The 21950-nt window shown below is 35.7% G+C and overlaps 2 protein-coding genes across 7 annotated transcripts in view; both read right to left on the bottom strand.

The window, feature by feature from the left end:
- Positions 1 to 21950, bottom strand: part of LOC142350851 (chaperone Ric-8B-like) — an 84438-nt gene that overhangs the window by 58477 nt on the left and 4011 nt on the right. The window lies entirely within an intron of this gene.
- The window catches only part of LOC142350852 (zinc finger C2HC domain-containing protein 1A-like), an 82778-nt gene that overhangs the window by 23299 nt on the left and 37529 nt on the right, over positions 1 to 21950 (bottom strand). For 4 of the 5 annotated variants that reach the window (XM_075402829.1, XM_075402826.1, XM_075402825.1 and 1 more), the window contains one exon: positions 20798 to 20915. In XM_075402829.1, coding sequence (XP_075258944.1) covers positions 20798 to 20915 — 118 coding nt within the window. Of the gene's footprint in view, positions 1 to 17020; positions 17225 to 20797; positions 20916 to 21950 lie in introns of those variants that run through there. The other variant, XM_075402828.1, reaches the window with a different exon arrangement.

Below are 21950 nucleotides of genomic sequence, written 5' to 3' on the forward strand. Positions count from 1 at the left end.
CACTTGCTTGACTCCACTTGACGATCAACCTATTGTAATATTCAACAGAGTTCAGGATCCCTCTCCACCAATACAGAATAATTTTTCAAGTGATCACCAGAACTGTGCGAACTATCTCAACAATAAGCCAAACGCTGCACAACAACCTCGTTACAATTCGCTTTATAGCGCAGCAGCAAAACGTTATTTTGCAACCATTACTCTTTCTCCCGACGAGCTAGACAGCTTTAGAGCTTTCCTGCCCGTGATAGATAATTTCTATCACTTCCAACTGTACGTAAAAAATAAGCAGAGAGCTCGAGAACATCGGAATCAGTTCAATTATGGCTATGATCAAAGCAAACCAGAAGCCTATGCAGTCCCCCAAAGAGCAGCGAATCCCACGTTGGAAGCAATGGGCGGACAAAAAAGTTCAATTTAGATTGAAGAAAACACCACCGGAACGTGAGCTATCACTAAAAGAGATGCCGAATGAGCTGCGGTTATATGTCTTTGGAACACCCCGAAGTTGAAAAAGTCTTCAGTCAACCATCGTTCAATGAAAATGACTCATCAACTGTTTGTTACAAACTCGAAATAAAAAGTCATATTAAAGGTTTCAATTTGTTTGAGTTCTGGTACATGAAACAGTTGCGCAGTGAATAATTCAAAAATTTAACATTCTATATCATTCTTGTTTCAATTCACTTTTCAATTAATTATTTTTTCAATGAATTAAAGAGACGAAGCTGACGCCAGTATCAGCAATTTAGTCTTTGATGTAAACAACAAGGAGAAACCCCCATGGCGTTGTTGTTCAAATTCAACAGTGCCAAGGTCCGAAGTAATATTTTTTGTTCAAGTTAGTATCATTGTCTTAATGATCATTCTTTGCTTCTCTATGCTCTTTCTATTATCAGAAAGCTGTGAAGAGAAATCAATTTGGATTGCTCTCTTATCGAGTTTAGTTGGTTACATTTTACCTAATCCCAAACTATGAACAAAGTTATTCTTACACATGACAGGGTATTCATGTCAATTGTAGGACCAAGTGGTTGTGGTAAAACAGAACTATTGTTTCGGATGCTAAAAGGTTCGACCTTTTATACAAGCTTTGAAAAAATTTATTATTTTTACAAAGAGTTCCAATCACTTTTCAAAGATATGCAACGAGTTATACCAGGGATTGAGTTTCTAAAATACTCAGGCTTTGATATAACAAAAAATCTATCATATTGTCTGCTTATCTATGACGATTCATGTGAAGAAATCTTCAACGACAAAGAATTTGTAAAAATAGCTACCTCAGGACGTCATCGCAAATTACATGTTATATACGTCAAGCATAATTTGTTCCATCAAAGCAAATAGTCCAGAACCATTGATCTGAATACAACACACATAATATTATTCAAGTCGCTTCGTGACATTCAACAAATTGAATATCTTGGAAAACAGTTGAATTGTCTCCAACTGATAAAAGAAGCATACAAACTAGCAACTGAGGAGCCCTTTGGACATTTGATGATTGATCTCGACTCAAAAACCAGTCAGTGTTTACGTTTTTCATCGCAACTAATTGGACCGGATCCTTCTATTTTTTACATTTCGTCCCCTGAAGCAGTCATTACAACAATTACAAATGAAAAAGAAACATTTGCTTATGCTCAAGCAATGGGCAAATAAGAGGAATGAGAACACAGCTCAAATAGAAATATTACATCAGGGCGATTTCATTTGGTTCTTGAGTGACTGTGTGATGAACGTACTCTCTGGAGTTGTACCAATCAAAAAAGTTGAATTAAAAAAATTTGAGAAACCACTACGTAAACTTGCAGACAGGCGAGTTGAAAAAAGAGAGAATCAAAATTTTTCGATCAGAGTCTGGAGTCCGTCTAATTAAACAGATTGTGTTACCTTGTATTGCTTTTCTGGAGCAAAATGCACACTGAAGAGTTTGTGCTAATTCCTCGTCAAATGTATGCGAATGAACAACCTCAAATTGCCCAACTTCTCAACAATAAAAATGTCCGAGATAAAGCAAAACAAATATCACTGTTGCAAAGAAGCAAGTCTCCACCAGCACCTTCTACCACGCAACAAGACACGCAACAGCAGACAGATAATATTTTGGAGAATGTCAAAGATGAGTTGAATGAGACTAGAGATGACAAAATTGATACAAAAATTTCAACTGAAATCAGGGAGCGAGTTTTGAGAGATATTAAACACCTTGACAGAAAAAAGTTTGAAAAAGCGAGCATAATATTGGAAAAAGTAGAAGAGTCAGAATCGCTATCGCTGGATCAGACATCAAGACTAGTGGTTAATAAGTCAAGCACAGGAATTCTTGTCGCAGATTTTCTTTACGATCTACAACAAACAACATCTAAGCTTTCACTTGAACATTACAAATCCTGACTTTTCTAGATATCAGTTCACAATTAACTTGTAATACATACGCAAAAAAATTTCTTGCCTTATCACTAAACGAAAAGTTACAGTTGTTTGAGGATGAACCAGAAAACGAAGAATCAAGAGTCTCGAGAACAGAAGAATCAAAAGCTTCTGGCGACGATGAAGGAAGCTTTGAAGATGCAAAAGACGAAATCCAACCGTCTAGCTCGTGGACAAATTACTTCCTCTCACGTTAAACAATTGAACAAATTATACACAAAAGGTACTGCAGCTTTTGGTAGCATTGCTAACTTGAAGGAAGCCAGTGGTTTACCAAGATCCAAAGTGGTTCAATACCTTCAGTCGAAAGCCCCATACACAAAATACAGACAATTCAGAAAAACTTTTCCGAGACTAAAAGCTGTTGCATACAGAATAAACGAAATCTGGTCTGTCGATGTGGCGTATATGGATAAAATTGCCCAACACAACAATGGAGTCAAATATTTACTGGTGGCTGTTGATGTTTTATCGCGACACCTACGAGTGCAACCAATGAAGGCTTTATATGCAAAAGACGCTGTTGAAGCGTTCAAAAAAATGATAAAGCAGAAAAAACCAGAAAGGGTTTGGACAGCCAAGGGATCCGAGTTTAAAGGTGAATTCAAAAAATTTGGTGAAAAGAAGGAGATTCATTTACATACAACAGAAAACGAAACCAAGTCGGCATTTGCTGAGAGGAATATTCGATCGCTCAAAAACATTATTCACAAATATCTGGAGGAAAATTGGACTTGGACATATATTAAGGAATTGCCCCAGTTTGTAAATACTATAAGCAGTCGTGTACAAGCCGAAATACGAAGAAGGAGACCTGGTTCGGATTGCAAAGCCAGACGAAATAGATAGGAAAGGTTATAAACAAAATTACACAGACAAAGTCTTCACAGTATTCAAGGTTGCCACCCTCAGTCCACCAACATACAACCTTATAGACGCAAACAACGTTATAATTGAAGGTAAATTTTATGAACCAGAATTAGTCCAAGTGAACGTCATTCCTGTCGAAGACTAAACATGAGTATTAATAAAGAATTTACTATTGATTTGATATCGAATGCATCAATGGGAATTTTTACCAATAATACTATGGCCAAGTTTCGAAATCAACTTGCCCAACCATTACAGTTAGATGGAGATTGGCAAGTTGCCCTTGCTTCAATATCATTTCCATCAAACATCAATAATGTAAACTCAGCCGAAATAGTTTCGTATGTCAGTTCTGGCGCTGAACTTGATGCTTCACATAACCGCACCGGACAACTTCGAAGAATTCGCAAAGGTATATACAACAGTTCAGAAGAGCTTCTGGAAGAAATTTTTCGAATCGCTCAATTGAAAGTTTGACTATGATTTTGACACTGTAACGCAAAAGTTAGTTTTGAAATTTGGACCTAACGAGGGTTTGTCATTCGAAGATGAAGAAGTACCCAGTATTCTGGGTTTTGAAGGAATAAGACATATTTCGAATCATGGTTTTATTCATATTGGTTACAAGTCAGAAAATGCAGGCAACTCTTTGAACCGACATGTTGGAGATTTTCCAGTTGATATTACTTGTGGATCACAGCTAATATTTGTATACATTGATATAATTGAACATCAGAACGTTGGTGATGTGAGAGCTCCGGTAATAAAAATCATTGAGTCTGAAAGACGTTTGAGAAACGGTAGCATAAACATAGTGACACCCATACACCACAAGTCGTACACAAATTTGGATTACAAGCCAATATTATCAAACAACATTCAGAACATCCAGGTAGAGTTGAGAAACGAAACTGGAAGACTAATTCCTTTTACTGGAACCGGAAAAGTTATAGTCAGTTTAAAATTTCAAAAAATTACTTGATATGGAGGCATACTACAGCAATCAAGCATCTCAATCAATGCCTCATTTTTCCGGACACTACAGACAAAGAGGCAGCTGTTTTGGAGCCCTTGCTGCAGGTATTGGAAGAGTTGCTCTGACATTAGCACGCAAATTTCTCTGGCCCGCAGCGAAAAAGATTGCGCGTGACATATTGGTTCAGGGAACACCAGAGTTAGTAGAAGTTGCAACCAAAAGAAAGTCAGCAAAACAAGCACTGAAAAGTACAGTAGCCAAAACAGCTCGCAAACAAATAGGTGGATCTCTTCAATCATGTATTGCATCAGGTCGTAAAATAATTAGACGAAAAAGACGACAATACACGAGACCTCGCTAAAACCAAAAACGAAAAATCTCAACCAGAAGAATCATTTCTCGAAAACCCCGTCCAAAAAGGAGTCGTCTGGATTTTTTCTCGCGAGTGAAAAATGCGAACTAATATTGTAATACCATCTGAAGCCACTCACAGTTCTTTAGACTTATTTGAAAAACCACCTTTGCTGGTAACATTTGATCAATCATTCGAGCAAAAAACAGGACCGCTTTATTCGCCCTCAGGATCATCATTGGAATTTGAAGTTGTTGGTGATCGCAACAATTTTATTGACTTGCAAAAAATTTACCTGGAGATCAAGTGTCGAATACTTCAAACAGATGGAACGGATTTGCGCTACACAGCTGGTGACGCTAATGCCAGTGATCTTCCATATTTTGCTGATAATATCCTTCATTCACTTTTCGCCGACTGTACTGTTTCTGCAAATGGTATCAAAATTTCAACAGCTAATGGACACCATGCACACAAAAGTTTCATAGAAACTGAATTCTCTCACGGTACAGACGCAAAGAAAACCTGGCTAAAATGTCAGGGTTACGAGTATGAGGAAAACCCGGGCACTATTCCAGCAGCTATATCAGATATAAGAAAAAGAACAGTGCGACAATCCGCAATTATAACGTTATATGGAAAGTTGGCGGTTGATTTCTTTTCGTGTGAGAAACATTTGGTTTTAAAGGTAGTTTTAAAAAACCACGTCTTAAACCAACTCTAATCTTTGCTCCCTTTACTACATAAATGTGACTTAAATCAGCACTCTAATTTGCCCTCTCACTGACGTTAAAAGCCGAAAAAAGCCTGAACCGATCTTAAAAAACATAGCAGGAAAAGACCTGAGTTATAATCCAAAGAATTGATTCAGCCTCCACCTGACACAAAAAGCCGTGTTAGATGTCCAAGGAGAACAATTAGTTCGAGACAATTGAGAATAAGCAATTTTAGCACAAGAACAAGAAACAAGCAAGATTAAAAAATCATATCTTATTTTTAAAGACAGGGTCAAAATGAAAAAAGGACTTCAAAGAACTCTTTCCATTAAATTAAGCCCCCTGTTTATCATTATCAACCGATGAAACCTGTCATTAATGAGGCTAAGTGATAAGACATCAATAAGTTCTAATACTTGCAAAGTTCAAAAACTCACTAAAAGTTTTTTTTAAAAAAAAACGGGCAGCGTATAACTCAATGAAAGAAATAGCTATGAATTGAAAAGATTTTAAGTCAAAACAAAACATTTTTCAGAAACCAATGAAAATGGTCAACAATGAGACAAAGTTAACAAAACTCGCAAAACTATAATATTTCTTGAAATCAATCGATGTCAAAGCCATAGAAGACATCAGCTTGTAACAGAATGGATTTAATCGACTAAAACAACCCCTATTAGCCACCTATGAGTCCTGTTATTAATGAAAATAAACCATAGACAACAAATTACAAAAAAAAACTTACAAATTACAAAATTAACGCATAATTTTTGAGAAAAAGTAGTGTCAAAGTCATGAAAACTTTTGAGCTATTAACTCGGACCATTAATTAGGTCCTTCTGCGCCTCATTATCAACCAATGAGACCTGTCATAGACGATACTAAGTGATAAGACAACAGAAACAGATTTTGAAAGTAGGCAAAATCAAATATTCTTTAATGTTTATTGACAAAAAGTGTTCAGGTCATAAAAAGTTTCAGCTGCCTCTTGATGAAATCTCGCGATTTCAACTAGGCCTAATTAGACCACAAATGTATCATGCTAAAAGCACTCAAGGAAAGAAACTCTGCAGTCAAATTGACGCACGTGAAAAAAAACTCCCCATAAAAACCGAAAATTTGCTCAAACAACAATTTCTAAATCTACTTTAAAGGTAGTTTAAAAAACCACGTCTTAAACGTACTCTAATTTTCGCTCCGTTACTACTTCAGCGTGACTTAAATCAGCACTCTAATTTGCCCTCTCACTGACCTGAAATGCCGAAAAAAGCTTGAACCGATCTCAAAAAACATAGCAGGACCATTCCTGAAACAATCCAAAGAATTGAATGGAAAACTTGGAAAAAACTAAATAAAAAGAAAATGACAAAAACTTTCAAAGATGAAAAAATTGCAAAAATTAGTATAAATTTACTTGTTCATGTTTGGAGTACCAAAACATATAGCTCATAAAATGGTCAAAAAGTACTTATGTCTTGCAACAGACCTTTAGAAACTTTTTATCCTCAATTTGAGATTGGTCTAATAAAAAACTCAAAAAATGACGGAAAATTGCAATATTTTGGACCCAAAAACTGAAAACGACCCTTTAACCTATTAAATTAAGGCCATCCCAGCAGCAGCACCACTCTAAGCACTTTGAGGACTACTAAAGCCCACTTTGGGCCCTATTGAAACTTAATTCCCGCTGGGCTTTACCTGTTTATCCCCTTTTGAAAGATCAAAGTCATTGAAAAATGTGTGAAAACATCTTTAGAAAAATAGCAAGACAAGTCCTGACGTACAATTCAAAGAATTTTCATTTACTAAACAAAAGACTAGACCTAGAATGGACAATGAGTGAATAGAGCAAACCAATTAATTAAATCATATCCAAAAATGTAAAATAGAAAATCAATTTTAAAATGCCACATGTGAACAAAAAACCACTAGCGAAAAAGGGAATTTTTAAATAAACACCGTTTTCTCACTCCAAAAATTGAACACCAAATTCTCACTTTTAAATCAGAGTGAAAAAATTTCACACCCCAAAACCACTCGCTTTTTCGCTCCACTTCCTGTTTCGGCGTGACCAAAATCACTACTCCAATTCAACAAAATCGTGAAAATGTGAGAACATATCTTAAAAAAACAGCGCCACAATGCAATTAATATTCTTTGAATTGTAAAACACACGCAGCTCCCCAATAAAATTCATATTATTTGAATTGTAAAAAGACAACACACCAATACAATCCAAATCCTTTGGATTGTAACAAAAGGAGAGCACCTTAATAATAGCCGTTACCATAGTTACCAGAAACTATGCAATGCCCTATTATTAAACCTAAAAGGAGATTCCCTGATCCCTGAAACCGGAAAAACTAAACAAAAACAAAATGACAAAAAACAAAAGTTGAAAAAATTGTAAAAATTAGTACAAATTTGCTTGTTTATGTTTGGAGTACCAAAACATATAGCTCTCAAAATGGTCAAAAATTACTTATGTATTGCAACAGAACTTTGGAAACTTTTTATCCTCAGACTTGTCTAGTAAAAAAATTCGAAAAATGACGAAAAACTGCAATATTTTGGGCCCAAAAACAAAAAACTACCTTTTAACCTTCAAAATTAAGGCCATCCCAGCAGCAGCACCACTAAGCACTTCATGGACTACTAAAGCCCACTTTGAGCCCTATTGAAACTTAATGCCCGCTGGGCTTTACCTGTTTATCCCCTTTTGAAAGATCAAAGTCATTGAAAAATGTGTGAAAACATCTTTAGAAAAATAGCAAGACAAGTCCTGACGTACAATTCAAAGAATTTTCATTTAATAAACAAAAGACTAGACCTAGAACGGACAATAAAAGAATTGAGCAAACAATTTTCAAACAAATCAGATTAAAAAATAAAAGATAGAAAATCAATTTCAAAATGCCGCATGTGAACAAAAAACCATAGCGGGAAACGAAAATTAAGTTCAAACGAAAACTAGGCCTAGAATGAACTAAGAATGGATTGGGAGAACTATTCAGAAAATCCAGCCCAAAAAATTGACAAACAGTAAAAATCGAAGTGAAATTGCCGCGTGTGAACAAAAAACCACTAGCGAAAAGCGAATTTTTGTTCCAACACCGTTTTCTCACTCCAAAATAGAACACCAAATTCTCACTTTAAAATAAGAGTGAAAAAATTTCATGCCCCAAGACCACTCAATTTTTCACTCCACTTTCTGTTTCGGCGTGACCAAAATCACTACTACAATTCTTCAAAATCGTGAAAACGTGTGAACATATCTTAAAAAAGACAGCGCCCCAATACAATAAATGTTCTTTTAATTGTAAAACACGCAGCTCCCCAATAAAATTCATATTATTTGAATTGTAAAAAGACAACACACCAATACAATCCAAATCCTTTGGATTGTAACAAAAGGAGAGCACCTTAATAATAGCCGTTACCATAGTTACCAGAAACTATGCAATGCCCTATTATTAAACCTAAAAGGAGATTCCCTGATCCCTGAAACCGGAAAAACTAAACAAAAACAAAATGACAAAAAACAAAAGTTGAAAAAATTGTAAAAATTAGTACAAATTTGCTTGTTTATGTTTGGAGTACCAAAACATATAGCTCTCAAAATGGTCAAAAATTACTTATGTATTGCAACAGACCTTTGGAAACTTTTTATCCTCAGACTTGTCTAGTAAAAAAAATTCGAAAAATGACGAAAAACTGCAATATTATGGGCCCAAAAACAAAAAACTACCTTTTAACCTTTAAAATTAAGGCCATCCCAGCAGCAGCACCACTAAGCACTTCATGGACTACTAAAGCCCACTTTGAGCCCTATTGAAACTTAATGCCCGCTGGGCTTTACCTGTTTATCCCCTTTTGAAAGATCAAAGTCATTGAAAAATGTGTGAAAACATCTTTAGAAAAATAGCAAGACAAGTCCTGACGTACAATTCAAAGAATTTTCATTTACTAAACAAAAGACTAGACCTAGAATGGACAATGAGTGAATAGAGCAAACCAATTAATTAAATCATATCCAAAAATGTAAAATAGAAAATCAATTTTAAAATGCCACATGTGAACAAAAAACCACTAGCGAAAAAGGGAATTTTTAAATAAACACCGTTTTCTCACTCCAAAAATTGAACACCAAATTCTCACTTTTAAATCAGAGTGAAAAAATTTCACACCCCAAAACCACTCGCTTTTTCGCTCCACTTCCTGTTTCGGCGTGACCAAAATCACTACTCCAATTCGACAAAATCGTGAAAATGTGAGAACATATCTTAAAAAAACAGCGCCACAATGCAATTAATATTCTTTGAATTGTAAAAAACACAGCTCCCCAATACATTCAAATTATTTGAATTGTAAAAAGACAGCACACCAGTACAATCTATATCCTTTGGATTGTGAAAAAAGGAGAGCGCCTAAATAACAGCCGTTACCATAGTTACCAGAAACTATGCAGTGCCCTATCATTAAACCCTAAAGGAGAATCCCTGAGACCGGCAAAACTAAAAAAGACAAAATGACAAAATTTTTCACAAAGTTGAAAAAATTGTAAAAATTAGTATTAATTTGCTTGTTTATGTTTGGAGTACCCAAACATATCGCTATTAAAATGGTCAAAAAAGTACTTACGTCCTGCAACAGACCTTAAGAAACATTTTAACTTCAATTTGAGTCTGGTCTAATAAAAAAGATTCGAAAAATGACGAAAAATTGTAAAACTTTGGTCCCAAAAACTAAAAACGACCTTTTAACCTATTAAATTAAGGCCATCCCAGCAGCAGCACCACTCTAAGCAATTAAAAGGACTCCTAAAGCCCACTTTGGTTCTTAATGAAACTTAATGCCCGCTGAACTTCACCTGTTTATCCCGTTTTGAAAGATCAAAGTTATGGAAAAATGTGTAAAAACATCTTTAAAAAAATAGCAAGACAAGTCCTGACGTACAATTCAAAGAACTTTCATTTACTAAACAAGGGACTAGACCTAGAAAGGACAATGACTGAATTGAGAAAACCATTTTTAAACAAATCAGACAAAAATCAAGAATAGAAAATCAATTTTAAAATGCCGCATGTGAACAAAAAACACCAGCGAGAGGGGGAAATTTGGTTCAAATAAAAAACTAATCCTAGAAAACGGTGTTGTAATGAACCATGAATGGTTTGGGAAAACTATTTAGAAAAAAGTCCAGTCCAAAAAATCGACAAACAGTAAAAATCAAAGTGAAATTTCCACATGTGAACAAAAAACCACTAGCGAGAAAGCGGATTTTTAAATAAACACCGTTTTCTAACTCTCAAATTGAACACCAAATTCTCACTTTTAAATCAGAGTGAAAAAATTTCACGCCCCAAAACCACTCGCTTTTTCGCTCCACTTCCTGTTTCGGCGTGACCAAAATCACTACTCCAATTCGACAAAATCGTGAAAATGTGAGAACATATCTTAAAAAAACAGCGCCACAATGCAATTAATATTCTTTGAATTGTAAAAAACACGCAGCTCCCCAATAAAATTCATATTATTTGAATTGTAAAAAGACAACACACCAATACAATCCAAATCCTTTGGATTGTAACAAAAGGAGAGCACCTTAATAATAGCCGTTACCATAGTTACCAGAAACTATGCAATGCCCTATTATTAAACCTAAAAGGAGATTCCCTGATCCCTGAAACCGGAAAAACTAAAAAACAAAATGACAAAAAACAAAAGTTGAAAAAATTGTAAAAATTAGTACAAATTTGCTTGTTTATGTTTGGAGTACCAAAACATATAGCTCTCAAAATGGTCAAAAATTACTTATGTATTGCAACAGACCTTTGGAAACTTTTTATCCTCAGACTTGTCTAGTAAAAAAAATTCGAAAAATGACGAAAAACTGCAATATTTTGGGCCCAAAAACAAAAAACTACCTTTTAACCTTCAAAATTAAGGCCATCCCAGCAGCAGCACCACTAAGCACTTCATGGACTACTAAAGCCCACTTTGAGCCCTATTGAAACTTAATGCCCGCTGGGCTTTACCTGTTTATCCCCTTTTGAAAGATCAAAGTCATTGAAAAATGTGTGAAAACATCTTTAGAAAAATAGCAAGACAAGTCCTGACGTACAATTCAAAGAATTTTCATTTAATAAACAAAAGACTAGACCTAGAACGGACAATAAAAGAATTGAGCAAACAATTTTCAAACAAATCAGATTAAAAAATAAAAGATAGAAAATCAATTTCAAAATGCCGCATGTGAACAAAAAACCATAGCGGGAAACGAAAATTAAGTTCAAACGAAAACTAGGCCTAGAATGAACTAAGAATGGATTGGGAGAACTATTCAGAAAATCCAGCCCAAAAAATTGACAAACAGTAAAAATCGAAGTGAAATTGCCGCGTGTGAACAAAAAACCACTAGCGAAAAGCGAATTTTTGTTCCAACACCGTTTTCTCACTCCAAAATAGAACACCAAATTCTCACTTTAAAATAAGAGTGAAAAAATTTCATGCCCCAAGACCACTCAATTTTTCACTCCACTTTCTGTTTCGGCGTGACCAAAATCACTACTACAATTCTTCAAAATCGTGAAAACGTGTGAACATATCTTAAAAAAGACAGCGCCCCAATACAATAAATGTTCTTTTAATTGTAAAACACGCAGCTCCCCAATAAAATTCATATTATTTGAATTGTAAAAAGACAACACACCAATACAATCCAAATCCTTTGGATTGTAACAAAAGGAGAGCACCTTAATAATAGCCGTTACCATAGTTACCAGAAACTATGCAATGCCCTATTATTAAACCTAAAAGGAGATTCCCTGATCCCTGAAACCGGAAAAACTAAACAAAAACAAAATGACAAAAAACAAAAGTTGAAAAAATTGTAAAAATTAGTACAAATTTGCTTGTTTATGTTTGGAGTACCAAAACATATAGCTCTCAAAATGGTCAAAAATTACTTATGTATTGCAACAGACCTTTGGAAACTTTTTATCCTCAGACTTGTCTAGTAAAAAAAATTCGAAAAATGACGAAAAACTGCAATATTATGGGCCCAAAAACAAAAAACTACCTTTTAACCTTTAAAATTAAGGCCATCCCAGCAGCAGCACCACTAAGCACTTCATGGACTACTAAAGCCCACTTTGAGCCCTATTGAAACTTAATGCCCGCTGGGCTTTACCTGTTTATCCCCTTTTGAAAGATCAAAGTCATTGAAAAATGTGTGAAAACATCTTTAGAAAAATAGCAAGACAAGTCCTGACGTACAATTCAAAGAATTTTCATTTACTAAACAAAAGACTAGACCTAGAATGGACAATGAGTGAATAGAGCAAACCAATTAATTAAATCATATCCAAAAATGTAAAATAGAAAATCAATTTTAAAATGCCACATGTGAACAAAAAACCACTAGCGAAAAAGGGAATTTTTAAATAAACACCGTTTTCTCACTCCAAAAATTGAACACCAAATGCTCACTTTTAAATCAGAGTGAAAAAATTTCACACCCCAAAACCACTCGCTTTTTCGCTCCACTTCCTGTTTCGGCGTGACCAAAATCACTACTCCAATTCGACAAAATCGTGAAAATGTGAGAACATATCTTAAAAAAACAGCGCCACAATGCAATTAATATTCTTTGAATTGTAAAAAACACAGCTCCCCAATACATTCAAATTATTTGAATTGTAAAAAGACAGCACACCAGTACAATCTATATCCTTTGGATTGTGAAAAAAGGAGAGCGCCTAAATAACAGCCGTTACCATAGTTACCAGAAACTATGCAGTGCCCTATCATTAAACCCTAAAGGAGAATCCCTGAGACCGGCAAAACTAAAAAAGACAAAATGACAAAATTTTTCACAAAGTTGAAAAAATTGTAAAAATTAGTATTAATTTGCTTGTTTATGTTTGGAGTACCCAAACATATCGCTATTAAAATGGTCAAAAAAGTACTTACGTCCTGCAACAGACCTTAAGAAACATTTTAACTTCAATTTGAGTCTGGTCTAATAAAAAAAATTCGAAAAATGACGAAAAATTGTAAAACTTTGGTCCCAAAAACTAAAAACGACCTTTTAACCTATTAAATTAAGGCCATCCCAGCAGCAGCACCACTCTAAGCAATTAAAAGGACTCCTAAAGCCCACTTTGGTTCTTAATGAAACTTAATGCCCGCTGGACTTCACCTGTTTATCCCGTTTTGAAAGATCAAAGTTATGGAAAAATGTGTAAAAACATCTTTAAAAAAATAGCAAGACAAGTCCTGACGTACAATTCAAAGAACTTTCATTTACTAAACAAGGGACTAGACCTAGAAAGGACAATGACTGAATTGAGAAAACCATTTTTAAACAAATCAGACAAAAATCAAGAATAGAAAATCAATTTTAAAATGCCGCATGTGAACAAAAAACACCAGCGAGAAGGGGAAATTTGGTTCAAATAAAAAACTAATCCTAGAAAACGGTGTTGTAATGAACCATGAATGGTTTGGGAAAACTATTTAGAAAAAAGTCCAGTCCAAAAAATCGACAAACAGTAAAAATCAAAGTGAAATTTCCACATGTGAACAAAAAACCACTAGCGAGAAAGCGAATTTTTAAATAAACACCGTTTTCTCACTCTCAAATTGAACACCAAATTCTCACTTTTAAATCAGAGTGAAAAAATTTCACGCCCCAAAACCACTCGCTTTTTCGCTCCACTTCCTGTTTCGGCGTGACCAAAATCACTACTCTTCAAAAATCATGAAAATGTGTGAACAGATCTTAAAAAAAGACAGCGCCCCAATATAATTCAAACTCGTTGAATTGTAAAAAACACAGCTTCCCAATACAATACAAATTCTTTGAATTGTGAAAAGACAGCACACCAATACAATCCAAATCCTTTGGATTGTAAAAAAAGGAGAGCGCCTAAATAATAGCCGTTGAGAGGCTGAAGGCGGCTATTAAACACACATGATTTCAATTAATGCTGAAAACTTATAGGGAGCCATCAAAGAGCGGTCTGTCTTCTTTTGAAAATTCTAAAACTCATTGTCACCTCCACTTAAATGATAAACGCAACGTAGATTATGAGTTAAAAGCAAAGTTAATAGTTTTTAAAAGGGGCATCTCTTTTCAAAGCAACCTCCTGCTCCTCTATCTTTGCGATGAGCTCCAGCACGAGGTGGCCTGCTGTGAGTCGAGGCACGTTGATGTCTTGTCATCAAAGCAACGGGATTTGACAGCACCAATTCAAATTTGTTTTAGACAGGTGCATTTAATTCTATAACACTGGTGCTACCTTTTACCAGACAAAATAGATTACATTTACAAATTAATGTCTACCAAAAAAAATTCATAGAAAGGTTGTTATTTTTGCTCGGAATTTGCTCATCAATTTGCTTCATTTGTTTGAATTTTGCAAATTATGCAAATGTCATGTTTCATATGCTTAAGTATAAGAGCGACGACGTTATAAAGAGCCGACGTTAGAAAGCGCCAAAACCTGACTTGATTTAAAAAGCGCCAAAAGCAAAAAGTTGCCTTTAATTCGCTTTGTTTCTTTTGCTGAAAAATATGAAGAATTCATCTCTTAAATACTCGGTTATGATTGGTTGAGAATTTGGTAGTCTTATTTCAGAAGGCAATTTAATTGGCTGCAAAATGTAGTTTAATTTATCGCCCGATAAATTTGATAAATTTTGTGCTCTCATTGAATCGCTCTTTTTAACGTCGGCTCTCTTGCACGCCACCATTTCATAAAGGAAAAAACTAAGGCAAAAAAGCGCACTTGTCAGCTTGGTACAAATCGTACTGCCCGTAACTTTTTGGTACCATAGTTCATATGCGCGTGAACATTTGTATGTGTATGTACCATAGTGTATATTTTCAGACCCTAAAGCCCATTTATTTTTTTAATAGATGAAATTTGAATCGATTGGCTGGTGTCAAATCCCTAGCCTGTTGCCTTGTTCTTGATTCTCTTCATAACCTTGATCAGATTCAATTGTTGAGTCTCTCTTTGTCTTATTTTTTGAAACCCGTCTTCGCTCTCAATTATAAAGGGGTCACTCGAATAAATATTTTAAAAAAACAGAAAAAAAACAAGACTACATTTTAGCTTCGTCCCTCGCACTTTTAATATTAACCATTCGTTTCGATCAATTAACTATTGGATAAAATGAACTATAACTGTACCAATTACGAACCTAATAGAAAAAATCCTATATAATAGGTACCATCCATAAGTATACTTATCTACACTTTGCTTGAGATAAAGCGTTAACTTAGCTTTAAAAATAGCGTTATACTTTTCTAGGGTCAATATTGATACACCCACAACTTCCTTTGAAAATCATAATTTCGATAAATCATAAGCTTCTGTTATACTGGTTGGTTTTTTTTCTCAGCGTACTAGCTATCACAAAAGACATTTAGTCACACAAACTACGAGGCAAATACAAAAAAAACTTCGAACAACCCCTTGCCTTGGTAATTATCTTCATCTTGTTCAAACGTATCACCACAATCGCCTCTATTTTCGGGTCTTCTTCGTGACCCACGCCTTTTCTCCCCGTTTCCCTCGCACCCCATTTCATAACCCCCTCCCCCGACCCCCTTCTTTGCCCCTGCTACCTTTCGGTTGTGAACACTCTCATAATAATCGTCATATCTACATGACAGGAGGAGATACAAATTCATATTAGCGATATAACATAAATGACCTGCCAATGAGTTAAATGATGCTAATCACATTACCAATCATGTCATTGGTTGCTATCATCAGGGAATTATTTTAAGATACCAGTAGGATTGGTAAGAACCCAAAAAGAGAAGTTGCTAACATGTATCCATAATTGTCATCAATTTTTGGAATTCCCACAACAAAAGAACTAGAATCTACAGAATATCAGACCGAGCTTCTAATATCTTCTATATGAACAAAACACTTCAATGGGCTGATAGATCATGATCTGATCATCCACAAAACATTTGAATTCACTAAAATTTGAAAGTGCATCCAGACATGTTTGCGCTAGATAGTACTATAAAAGTTAACGGTAGAGAAACCGATTAGCTACGTTAAGCAGTAGAGCTGGTTGTCTGGTTTCGAAAAACCAAGTCTTCAGAACTCATCATCATAATTATATAATCGAATTTATAGCTTTATATCTGAACACCAGTATTAATTTTAAAAATGTTTTTATGATTCATTAGTATAAAGATGCTCGCTCTGAGCCAACTGTTTTGAAAGTAATCAGCCAAAGCAATTCTACGTTTCGGAACTCACTAACTAATTACTCAATTTTACCTTATGTCAACAGATTTTATGAAGTTATTCTATAGTGTTCAAGTGAACTTTGGTATAGATAATCAAGGTGCATCAGCTCACAGAGAAAAACTCAGCGCAAAATATATCTTGATTGAATAGATTACATGAAAGCGCTCAGTGATGCGAACGACCGCAACTAATGCTCTTACATAACATTTGAACAATTTGACTATAAAAACTGGTGTGAGCATGGAAAAAACTCATTTTCATCATTTTTAAGCATTTTTACAATTAAAGATTGGACCGGAGATAACTACCAATAGATCAAACAGACTATCAGTACTCTATTGTTAATTTTAAAACAAACTTCTCTAAACTACTCACAAACTATGGTTGTTGAATAAATAATGCTACAAAATGCTTGTTCCTCTACACTATGTAACTGAATTGTAAATGCAGTGAATAAACGCCGCCCTGCAATTATCGTCGAGAATCTGCTTTTGCAGGCCGTGCATTACTGCTGGACATCGCTGTTTTCCTGGGAGCCACGTTTTTTCCCGGAATTACAGCGCATCAGGGAACAAGTGTGGAACGATTTCTGTTAATGTATCAACTGAGGCAATTAAGAAGCACAATGCAAAAAATTCTAAACATTATAAAGATCAATTGTAAAAACGCGTTGACATGATTTTTTGATAGATCTGAACGATTTCAGTCACAAAAACAGTTATTCTCACTGAAGATAGAAATAGTTCCAAAATTCAAATTTTTCTTTACATTTGAAGTAAGGTGTGATTGATGTGAATTTGACAGCTGATGACAATCTCGATCTCTTGTCGATCAGAGCAAGCCACATGTACTCCTTGCAAGCAAAAGCAGCACACAAAATATCTATTATAGCACATAATTGTTCCGAGATGAAGTAGGGAGGGAAGAGTAACCCAATGTAAGGAGGGAAGTAACACAATGCTGGCCTGGCTGCTTTCTTTTTAGCTCTAGTGTTTTTGCTGAGAAGATATAAAGTTTTCAGAAGAAATCTAGGCATTACGATGATTAAAACTCGTATTTTTACTCTTTAAGAATTAGATAATTTTTGGCATTCTTTCATTGTAAGTTGTTTTCACAGATTTCAAAGGAAAGTTCGAATTTGAAACGGGATAGACTAGTAAAATAAAAGTTGATTGATTTGAGATGCAACTACTTGAGCCTTGTGCCTTGAGGCGTCTTAATTCTTGAAATGCAATTAATGACTTCCAACAAGTAGACAACACTTCAAAATTTTACAATTCTTTTGCGAATTTCTCTCAAACGACCGTCGAGTAGTTGACTTCGGTAGTACCCATCGGTGGCTTAGGGATGCTAGCATTAGGCAGGGGGATGATAGGAGGCGGGGTGTGGTTGCGAGGGCTGGACGAGAGGTAATCCAAATCGCCAGGTGGAGGAGAGTGGACGGTGGAGTGTTGGGGGTGTTGTGTGTGTGTGTGTGAGTGACTGTGTGTGGGAGGGGGCGGGGTGACTGAGGTGGCACGTCGCCCTTGCGCCCTGAACGAGCAGGGGTGGGGATTTTTGGAAGTGAAGTGAAGGAGTGGGGCTGATATGGGAGAGGTGAGAAGTGGGGGGGGGGGGTTCAAACTCTAAGAACCGCCCTTCACAATGAGTATGCGTCCCCAAAACAGCTTCTGTGAATCGCATACTTGGAGACTAGTGAGCTTAAAGGCTCTAAGAGAACTTAATGCTCTCTGGGAGTTACCCTTTTATCCCGTTTTCAAAGTCAAATAGTCAAATGAGTCCGACAAAAAATAAGTCGAGCGAAAAATCGCCAAAAAAGGACAGGACTAATATAATTGCTATAAACTTCGTTTGAGAGCAATTAAAAACCTTCAGTTGGTTGATTTTTTGATACTTTTTCAATACATGCAATTGATAATCAAAGATATGCATTTTCTAGTGATGCATAGCTTTAGCTTGGTGAAACTATCGGTAAATACTGATTTTTTTTTTTTACAAAAATGGAACTACCTATTTTGCCCAAACTTTTTTTTTACCATTTTTGGTATTGAGTAGTTATTTTTGCTGGTTGTGCGTTTTTAAATTTAGCATTGAATTGAGTATGAAAAGTTCAGTAAACAAATACCGAACAAATTGCTTTACCATTAGTTCTTTTTCTTAAATTCAAAGTACATCTTGTCGTTATTTTTACATTTTCAATTCATGCTATTATTAGGAAATTTGATTTGCATGAAAGTTGCGCTGAGCTCCGTTGATGACATTCAGAAAGCCTATTTTCTGGGGAAAAAACTTTCCGTTGTGACCGCAACGTTTCATTTCAATCGATTGAACACAATTTCAGCTCCTCGACAGTGCCCAAGCCTAATTGTTGATTTTAAACGCTGAGAAAAAACTGTTTCTTTAAATTCTACTCAATTTCTCGCTGCTCGTTTACCTTCGAAATTTTACAATTCTTTTGCGAATTTCTCTCAAACGACCGTCGAGTAGTTGACTTCGGTAGTACCCATCGGTGGCTTAGGGATGCTAGCATTAGGCGGGGGGATGATAGGAGGCGGGGTGTGGTTGCGAGGGCTGGACGAGAGGTAATCCAAATCGCCAGGTGGAGGAGAGTGGACGGTGGAGTGTTGGGGGTGTTGTGTGTGTGTGTGAGTGACTGTGTGTGGGAGGGGGCGGGGTGACTGAGGTGGCACGTCGCCCTTGCGCCCTGAACGAGCAGGGATGGGGATTTTTGGAAGTGAAGTGAAGGAGTGGGGCTGATATGGGAGAGGTGAGAAGTGGGGGGGGGGGTCAAACTCTAAGAACCGCCCTTCACAATGAGTATGCGTCCCCAAAACAGCTTTTGTGAATCGCATACTTGGAGACTAGTGAGCTTAAAGGCTCTAAGAGAACTTAATGCTCTCTGGGAGTTACCCTTTTATCCCGTTTTCAAAGTCAAATAGTCAAATGAGTCCGACAAAAAATAAGTCGAGCGAAAAATCGCCAAAAAAGGACAGGACTAATATAATTGCTATAAAATTCGTTTGAGAGCAATTAAAAACCTTCAGTTGGTTGATTTTTTGATACTTTTTCAATACATGCAATTGATAATCAAAGATATGCATTTTCTAGTGATGCACAGCTTTAGCTTGGTGAAACTATCGGTAAATACTGATTTTGTTTTACAAAAATGGAACTACCTATTTTGCCCAAACTTTTTTTTACCATTTTTGGTATTGAGTAGTTATTTTTGCTGGTTGTGCGTTTTTAAATTTAGCATTGAATTGAGTATGAAAAGTTCAGTAAACAAATACCGAACAAATTGCTTTACCATTAGTTCTTTTTCTTAAATTCAAAGTACATCTTGTCGTTATTTTTACATTTTCAATTCATGCTATTATTAGGAAATTTGATTTGCATGAAAGTTGCGCTGAGCTGCGTTGATGACATTCAGAAAGCCTATTTTCTGGGAAAAAACTTTCCGTTGTGACCGCAACGTTTCATTTCAATCGATTGAACACAATTTCAGCTCCTCGACAGTGCCCAAGCCTAATTGTTGATTTTAAACGCTGAGAAAAAACTGTTTCTTTAAATTCTACTCAATTTCTCGCTGCTCGTTTACCTTCGTCATTAGCTATTACACAAATTTGGGGTTGGTCTTTTTAAAATGGCATACTTTATTTTAAATTGCCTCCAAAAATTTACCGACTATTCAGTAAAGCGGAAGCTGTGAAACTGCTGTGCAAAAGCAGACATGTGCAAGTCTCAATTTCTTAATTATGGATAAATTTGACCGAAAGCCTGATGGAATTAGAGATTTTTGAAGCAATTGCGGGAAACTACTAAAATATTTGATATTTTTCGTTAGTGTCACAACGAATCAATTCGCAAATCAAAATTCCAGCTACCAGCTTCCCGAAATGTTTCAAAAATGGATATACAAATACTATTTAACGTTCAATTTCTGCCAACTTCTGATTAGGATGCCCACAACCGGCACATAGGAAGAATTTGAAATCTACGAAAAATTTTTTTGGGAAAAAAATTTCATATGTACGTTTAATTCAGAAATTCTGTCACAAAATAACTACTTGATAAACGCAGTCAAAAAAGGTCTGGCCTGACTTTCAGAATTTTACTTCATTAAAACATACGATATTGAAATCCAAAGATAAAACAAACATACGTCTGTTGATTGGCAGTGTTGCTACTGTTCTTTTGCATCGATCCAGATCTCTGACCAGGTGGGGCCCCTCCCCTCATTGCTCCTGACTGCGAGGGTCTGGCATTAACTGGACTACCCGCTGAAAAAGTTTGTTTGTTTTTTCTTTGTTTCTGTTAAGCAATTAGTATTAGTATTAAAAAGACACGAATCTTGTACACTTGATAACAATTAGTAAAACGCACACTAACAGACTTTAACGCGGAAACCGTTTATTTAAACCAGAACTTCGGGAGAGACTTTAGCAGAATCACATAACATTGCTTGGAACACAAGCATCTTGCAAATTAGTTTCAAAATCTGAAACTGCATGTATGAAACTTTGGGATTTTAATGCTTCGGCATTTTAAATCTTGCACGTGCGTGTTTCATATACTGGTTACGTGACTATGCTACTTGAAGCTACTGAACTTCTGGCGTTTATCGAGAACCGCGAAGCCTAGTCACGTAACCAGTATTAGTCAGAATTTCGAAGTGACTTCTGCAAAATCACGTAACCATTCTTAAAACAAGAACCGCGTACGTTTTAAAATGACGAAAGTCAACTGGCTAAGTGGGAACTTCTGGGATTTAACTTCTGGCACAGACTTTCGACATTCTGAAATGTGCACGCGAGTGTTTTAAGTTACGATAATGAATGGCAGGATAGTATGTTACACGTTTAACGAATGCGTTCAGTGAGTGAGAGAGAGAGAGAGAGAGAGAGAGAGAGAGAGAGTTAATTTATCCTCGCTTGTATAGTATAAATACAGAACAGCATAGATTTAATAGAAAAAAAAACAACGAAGTTTACAATAGAATAGCAAAGTACAGCAGAACGATCAGCATAGTATTATTTATCTTCAAGCAAGGAAAGGACACGCAACGAGGCCGTTTGACCTACTTCACAGCGTGCCCAGATGTATACAACATTGATGATAAACTTATTAACATTTTTCAAATTTTTTTTCTTTCTTTTTCATTTCCTAACAATGATTCAAAAACATAACGCAGAACTTAAAAGGTAACTTTGAACAATTCACTACTGGATGCCCTCTTCTATGGCATATTTTTGCATGCACAAGCGAACTTCCAGACTTCGCCAACTTTGAAAAAAAGAAGAGAAAAATAAGTTCTT

The sequence above is a fragment of the Convolutriloba macropyga genome, chromosome 12 (assembly GCF_964194025.1).
Source record: "Convolutriloba macropyga chromosome 12, txConMacr16.3, whole genome shotgun sequence".
Lineage (NCBI taxonomy): Eukaryota > Metazoa > Xenacoelomorpha > Acoela > Convolutidae > Convolutriloba > Convolutriloba macropyga.